Below are 7,928 nucleotides of genomic sequence, written 5' to 3' on the forward strand. Positions count from 1 at the left end.
TTGTATGACTCATCTGCTTGGAGTTGAGATATACTATCCTTCTTTCAAGGAGCCTTTGCTTCTCTTTGAAGGAATCAGATGCTTGTTCCTGTTCTTCCAGAGGAGGATGGATTGAAAGTTGTACATGTTAGACTTTTTTTGGGCCACTGCAGAAATTATTAAAAGACATAATGGGGCTTTTTCACTGGATTATTGCCAGGATTAGTTTACACACTGAAACAATGAGTTGTTAGGCCTCTCATAGGATGATGTTTGTCCTGCTTTAATATAAAGTTACTGTGGAGGTTTTGATTAAAAATTGTGGAGGACAGTCTGCATCAGAAGAGGCTCTCTTCATCTCTGGTCGGTGTGGCAACCCCAATCTGTCCTCGATGCCTTCAGCCTTGGCCATCTTCACTTGCCGCCCGAACTCTCATCCGTTTCAGGAGCGTCATGTCTACCTGGACGAGCCCGTCAAGATCGGCCGCTCAGTGGCTCGCTGCCGGCCAGCACAGAACAACGCAACTTTTGACTGCAAGGTGCTGTCCAGGAACCATGCTCTTGTCTGGTTTGATCACAAGACAGGCAAGGTAAGACATTTTCTTTATTTAAAAATAATGAATTGCATGTTTGGTTTAGCAAGTCACTGTAGATTGTAGATCACTTGGGTTTCTCTGTGATAAAGATGGTTGCATGTGGAAGGAGTAATATTTGTGTTACAGTTAAAACAATTTCAGGTAAGTTGGTAACTTCTGAATAAGTAGAAAGTTTAAATATTACTAAAAGCACATAAATCAGTTGAAAATGGTGATAAGCACTGAAAAATTTGCATGTGTATTATTCAGTGCTGGAAGTAGGTGATTTTCAGGTGAGTAATAGAAATCTGAAAGCACCGTCTTGTACGAATATGGTGGTGTAATGGTATTTTTCAAATGCTGAGAAATTTTACCTGAGTGTGTAAATAAATCTCATTGTGAGGAGCATCAAAAAACAGATTTAACAAAAATGGGTTTGTTTGGCCCTCTTCCTGCTTGCCCTTTTGAAATTTTATAAAGGGTATTTTAGTTTTTGAGTCTGATAGAAGGTTTATTACTGACAGTAGGAGTGTAACAAATGGCATACAGGACATTTTCTTGTTGATAGTAAAAATGGTTTTAAAATATATCCTGCATTGACTCAAGGTCTTAACTGTTTCTCTCAAAAGGCTAGCAATCTTGTTAAGTGAAATTTAGGGGTTCTGTAGTGCATGTTTTGTCCACTAGGGATTGAACTGGGACAAGTAAAGTTACTTAATGACTGTCAACTTAATTTTAAATATCCCTCAAGAAATGAGCAAAGATTTCAGTTGCTCAGCACTGTATTTTTTTTTTTCTTTTCCAAATACATTGGTGGTGTGCCCTAGAACTTCATATGCTGTAAATCAGCCGGTTTTCAGCTTCACAGTATGCCCTTCCATGAAATGCAGTCAGTGTTGCTCTTGATTTTAACAATAATATGGTCTGTAATTAGTGCAGTATTTTTTAGTAGTATGACACAGCATGAGGAACAGAATAATGCAGTTAAAGCTCTTAAACCTTCCATTGTTAACTCTCCTATGTTATGCAATGCTTGGGCATGATGGGACAAGACAAGCATTTAATTTCTTAAGGCTGGGTTATGGCATGGCTTTCAAGTTACCTGCACGTAATTGTGCAAACTGCTATCTGTGTTAATGCTTCATGAAGCATATTGTTTTGGCTCTGTTATGTATGGGATGTGTGTTCTTGAACACTTTAGAAAACTTAACGCTTGAAATGTTTTCAGTTTAAGCTTAGTTTTTAATGTTTCTTGTTTGACTCAGTGAAGTAAAATGTCTCAGTTTGTTGTACTGTTTTTAAATGAAAAAGTATTATGTGTATAGCTTTTTATCAACATTCCTCATGATTCATAAAGATTTTAAGACCCTCTTGTGCTCTACTATGGTTACAAATAGTCTAGCCATATTAAAGATGGTTAATTTGACAAACCATTGAGTGTTTAGCAAGTCTGTTAACTAATAGACAAGCTTAAAAGACAGTCAGCTGTGGGGGTTTTGGTTTGTTTTTAAATTTTAGTTAGCTTTGGCTTTTCCAGTACAGGTCGAAAAAATTAAATGCTTACTCATTTTATCTAGCTGATCCAAAATAGCAGCTTGGTAGTAGTAAGTAAGAGGATACTGTCATGTGAAGATTCGACGAGGGTCCTGCTGAAAATTGCCCAGGTGGGTATCTGGATCAGTAGCCATAGTGATCAACTAAAGAGTGGGTTTAAGTGCATAAGAATACACTACTGTAAAGTTTGCGTGTTAGCTGGTGCGGTACTGTAACAGGTTTAAGGCATTTAATTCTCTATACTGCAGTATAGAGGATTTTGGATTCTGTGTTTGTTTCTTGGCAGTACGGTCTAAGTTCTTCATCTAGTTGAGTATCTGAATGGTAAAGTATGAGATAGTTGGAGGAGAGGGAAAAATGCATTGTTAGAGATAACAGATATAAAATGCTTTTGTGAAAAGGGAGGTAGAAGATGTTGGTAAATACAGTCTTAATTGTGAATTGTGAAAGCTACTTTAAAGAGTTTTGTGGTGTTTTCAAAGTACAAACAAAAATGAGTAACTATGCCAAGACATTTGCATGCAGGAACATTTATTATTATTGTTTACAGAACTTCTGATACACACATCTCATTTAGGAATATGCCATTATCCTATCAATGACTTATACTTAAACCTGCATAAATTCTTTATGCCACAGTATTTCTGATCATTTCTTAGGAGCTCATATATAAGACTTTTATCAATTCTGAGTTTTATAAAAGATAAGAGACCTTGAAATATTAATTTAGTAACAGAGAGAAACCTTCAAGTAATTTAAAATAGTTCTTGAATGATCTGGGGCTGCAGTTTCATAAGTTGTGGACTTTGCTGGCAATGCCAGTTTCTGGCATTCCCAGTCACTCAGCCCAGTCTCTGCTCTGTGCTGCCTCTTGAGCTGCCTTTCAGTTATACTCCTTTTTTTCCTTTTCTTGAGGGTTTGGAGTTTTGTTTGTTTTGTTTTAGAGAATCGTGAGTGATCCTGTTTACTACGTAGTCTGTAAACAAGTTTATCAGCATAATCTGTAAAGAAGGGCAGACATTGAAGAGAGAGAGCATCAGTAAGCAGCGGCACAGAAACTTACACAGGGGGTTTTTGAGGCAGAGGTCGGCTTAAGCTGAAGTATGTCACATAAATCGACCAAGTGGAAGATGACATGTTGCTTACTGTTAAAAGATGTTAATGTTTACTTTGTATAAAGGCACTTTAATTATGCATGGAAAAAGTTATGTGCCCAAAGGAGATAATGTCTATGTAACACCAGCATTATTAAGGATAAAAGTAGGTTGAGTCTTGAAGATCACCGGTAAATAGCAATTAAAAGCAGATAATTAAAATTGGATTTGCTTATTAAAATATTTTTAACTTTGTATGCAATCCTAAAATTATGTAAGATAAAGGTGGAAGATGGGGGGGGAGTTTCTGTACTCTTCTTTTTTTGTACTTAGTAATACTTGTATAACCAATGCAGTGCTTCTCTTTGCTTATGTTTGTAGAAACTGTAATATCTCCTTGTGGATTTTTCATACAACAATAACATTAAAAGCTTATGCTTAGAATTGATTTGATTTCAGTAATTAGAAGTTAATGAATCTTCTTAAGAGATGCCTGAAAACGTGAGTCACTAAATATGTAGGAAGTAGATGTTGTGCTGAGCATGGAGTGTTCCAAAAGTGCTAATCAAAGCAAAAGAAAAAGTCGGCTATAGTTCAGAAAATCTAAATGTGTTTTTTCAGCTTCTATCACTGCAGAAGCTCTGTAAAAACTGCTTAATTGAAATCTTAAAGGTTTGTTGGTTTGGTTTGGTTTTGTTTTTAAAAATAAGCAAGTTGAAAACCCTTGAGAATTTGTATGTGATTTCCCAGGCTGAAATGCTTCTGGCAGATGTGGAAGCTTTTAGTAGAAACCTGAAGTTTCCGACAGATATCCATGCTTTCAAAAATAGGAATTATTCAGTGCCTTAGAAGTACCTTTTATAGTGAGTGCATTGCCACAGTTTACCGAAGGCGCTGAGAAACTGTGTGAGAAATGAAATATTTTCTTAGACCAAAAGGACTCCAAATAACTGGTCACTTTTAGTATCTGGAAAAAAAAAAAGTGTAGGCTCAAGTTTCTGTGCTAAGGTGGTAGCTAATACTATTGCTTTCATTTACTTCAAAGTGGGTATGAATTGAGTTGAGCACATTTGTAGTATCTTGGTTACAGAAATGCTACCTAGTAAATTGAAAGCCAAATAGTCACATCATGGTAAATGAAGTTCATTAAGGCTGTGCTTTATGGCTTTTAGGCTTAAAATGTGTGAGATATAAATGTTACAGAATACTTTCTGCGGGAAGCACCTTCTTTAAGGAAGACAACTCCTCTTTAAAGAAACCAACCAACCAACAAAACAAAACCCAACACCTCAAAACAACAACCCCAAAGGGGTACAGGCAGGGAATTACGGACTGGCTAGCTTTGCTTGAAACCCTAGGAAAATGATGGAACAAGTTTTGGAACATGTTTCCAAGCACATGAAGAAAATTTATTTGGTAATGGTCAATATGGATTTAGCGGGGATAAATCATGTCTGATGAGTCAGATTGCCTTGTATGATAAAATAAGTAGATTTGAGGGCAAGAGAGAGCAGTACACGCAATTTACCCTGCCTTTAGCAGGGCTTTGACTGCTTCCCATGCTGGGTACTGCAGTCAGGATGTATGGACAATTAGATGAGTAAAACACAACTGGTTTGAGGATCACGCTCAGTGGTAGCATTTGCTTTACCTGGGTGCTGGCTTCAAGCAGAACACTACAAGAATCTATATTATGACTTGCGACGTTAAACATTTTTATCAGTGACCTGAAGGACATGAAGTACACTCTTGTCAAGTTTGAAGATGAGGCTTTTGGCATAGTGGGGAACGAGTTGGTATGCTCAAGGGCAGGGCTGCCATCCAGAGGGACCTGACCTTGCTGAATGACCAGGCAGACAGGAACCTCAGGAGTCTGAACAAGGACAGATGTGAAGTTCTGCACTTGGAAAGGAAGAACCTCTTGCAGCTTGTAAGATCATGTCTATGATACTGCATCCAATTTTGGACCACCCGTGCAAGAATTGCATTGATAAACAGGAGTTGAAAGATTACATACTTTCTTTTCTTGCTATATTGTACTAGGGATACAAGTGTATTGACCATGAGAGAAAGAAAGAAGAGAACGAATTTGTAAAAAGGGAATATGTTGTTCACTTAATATTACATGGAAGGTTTTGTGCAGATCAAGTATTTGGCAAGATTAAATAACTATAGGACATCTTCTCTGGACATCCTGTTTGTTTAGAGGTACTTTAGTAAATCTGTCTTACAAAATTTAGGGAAATGTGAGAAATGGTATTTGGGGTTTCAGGATTTTAATGGGAGATTTTTTCCTGCTGTTTCTTATAGAAATTCCTGGGCTATTTGGTGCTGATCTATGCAAAACGTTTAATTTCTCATGTATCAGTAGCATTTCTTTAGGTACATACCATGTCTGTTATTTATTTTTCCCCTATTACGTCTTTTCAGCTTTCTGTTTCGATTCTTTGAGAGCTGAACAAATGTTTTATTTTTCAGTACTTCTGATGTTGCTGTATGCTTACAGTCTGCAGTGTAAGTGTAGAGGAAACACTTTATCTTCCAAATGTTGAATGTCTATTCCAAGTGCCATGGGAGACTGACCTGGGATCTGCTCTAATGCGCTAAGGTGAAATTTCAGGGCTTAGATGCTTTTGGTAAGAGAGTAATGTCAGCCAGCCCGTACATACACCTGTTAATATTTTTATGTAAGTGCTTTTCACCCTGGATGAACTATCCAATCTTATGCTGATATGATCATAGGAGTAGTATGGGGTAGGGAGCTCTCACTTTCAGCAAACTTCACTGCCATGCTTTTAGGACTCAGTGGAGGAGTGCTGGTGGCCATTTATAGTAGAGGTAAGTTACTGCTGACAAGGATTTCCCTGCAGAGATACCATCTAGAGCCACTGCTGCAGAGCTAATACTGTAATTCTTGGAGCTGATCCATTGCAGTCATGATGCATCTATCCTGAGCCAGGAACACCAACACATTGATTAGGTTTTACAAACAAGCAAAAATCCCTTTTGTATTTGCAATGAATTTTTACAAACCTCAGATGAATCAGGTTACTTAGCAGTTATGAAGGCCAATAAATGTGTTTTCTTACGTCTCTGAAGGGATAGTTTGGGTTTGTTCCTGGTCCCATGCTTATAAATGTAAAACTTTGCCTTCCTAATGCACTTTCATTACATAAAGTTCTTTTTTACTTTTATTTTATATGTTGGTTGTGGCAATTTGTTGATCGTTTGCTGGTGGATTTACATTACACTGGAGAAATACTTTTGATTTGGCTTTGCCCTCTCATTTTTTAATTTGAACAGTTTTGGTGGTTGATTTATTTAATAAAAATAATCGAATTTATTTATGCTGCAAAGGGCCATGTGGGTTAGTAATGTCCTAACTGTGTCAGTGTATTGCTTTGGTTGTGTTGATTTGAATCTGATCTAGCTAAAACTCTACAAAATGTGTAGACAAATACTTAGGTGTTTTGATGCATTTTGGTTTTTTGTAATTTCTTTTAATAGGTAAGATAAAGTGAAAATTATTATTTTGTGGAACCTGGCAAGTGAAAGGGAAGGAAGAATGCTGTCTTCTTCCCTAAAGCTAGCAGGCTATTGCTGCTAAATTATATGATTGTTTGTTGTCTCTGGATTTCCTTTTGAATCACATCAATAATTGCTTCCTGTTAATGTTGCTCACTTGCTGAGAGTTTGGATTATCTAAGAGCTCTGAGTTTTGTTAAATCTTGCTGTGCCAATGCATTAATGTTCCCAGCTTGTCTTTCTTTCCAGAAACATTTCTGCTTGTAGCAGAGTTGTTGGAAGAAGGCTTACAGTATTGTCACATTTTTGTTGAACACGGACAAGCTTTTTTCAGTCTGCTTTAGGAGTGGGAACTTCAGGCAGAGAGATGGATTGGGCTGAATCATCTTAAGCAAGAAGATGAATCTGTCTGCCAGAGGCCCAGAACAGTTTCCTTTTTGAAAAGGAAAAGCGTTGTCCTGGAGCCAGACACTTAATTGGTTACAATTTTTGTGTTATTTTGTACCAGAGAGACATGTATGTAATTGAGCAACGTCTTAAGAGTTTATTTCAGTCTTGAAAGTATAAATAAATGATGAACTTCCAGCAGGCTTATAATAGAAAGTCCAAAATTTCGTTGTAACACTGTAGTTGAGTGGAAAACCACAGAAGATGCTGGCAGGTTTTTTACTTTATAAAAATGTAAAAAGTACTGGGATTAGTCAGGGGTAGTGAAGGGCATGAGGAATTTATAGTATCTTTGCAAAACTATGGAGTATTTTGGTATTGATAGTTGAAATGTAGTGTATGCTGGAGGAAAATATGTGCTATTCTTAGACCTTTTTAGGTTATAAAATAACACCAACCACTGAAGACGGAAAAACTAATGATGAGATGGGCTCAGGTGCAAATATTCTAATAGTGTAAAATAGTGAGATTTTGCGTATATATAAAATATAACAATATAAAAATATTGATAGTGTTGTGCTACTGTTAAAGTAAGTTTGTCCTCAGTGGAACATCTTGTTCAGTTTTAGTTTTCATACGATAATTCAAATGTGTTGAAAATATTTGTTGACAGAAATACTTCAATTTATTGACAGAAATACTTCAACGTAGGAAACATGCAAGGTCTGAGATATGAGAACAGGCAAGTGACCTTTTGTTCTCATATTAAGAGGCTGTTGAAAAGAAAACTAAGAACAAGTTGTTAACGCTGTAT

The 7,928-nt window shown here is 36.8% G+C and overlaps 1 protein-coding gene across 30 annotated transcripts in view; it reads left to right on the forward strand.

Moving 5' to 3' along the window:
- The first annotated feature begins 63 nt into the window (after positions 1 to 63).
- The window catches only part of SLMAP (sarcolemma associated protein), an 86,894-nt gene continuing 79,029 nt past the window's right edge, over positions 64 to 7,928 (forward strand). For 16 of the 30 annotated variants that reach the window (XM_030502315.1, XM_030502312.1, XM_030502318.1 and 13 more), the window contains exon 1: positions 347 to 569. In XM_030502315.1, coding sequence (XP_030358175.1) covers positions 372 to 569 — 198 coding nt within the window. In that variant the 5' untranslated portion in view covers positions 347 to 371. Of the gene's footprint in view, positions 570 to 7,928 lie in introns of all 30 variants that reach the window. The other 14 variants (XM_032920226.1, XM_030502314.1, XM_030502323.1 and 11 more) reach the window with 1 other exon arrangement.

This window comes from Strigops habroptila, chromosome 11 (genome assembly GCF_004027225.2).
Source record: "Strigops habroptila isolate Jane chromosome 11, bStrHab1.2.pri, whole genome shotgun sequence".
NCBI classification, from domain to species: domain Eukaryota; kingdom Metazoa; phylum Chordata; class Aves; order Psittaciformes; family Psittacidae; genus Strigops; species Strigops habroptila.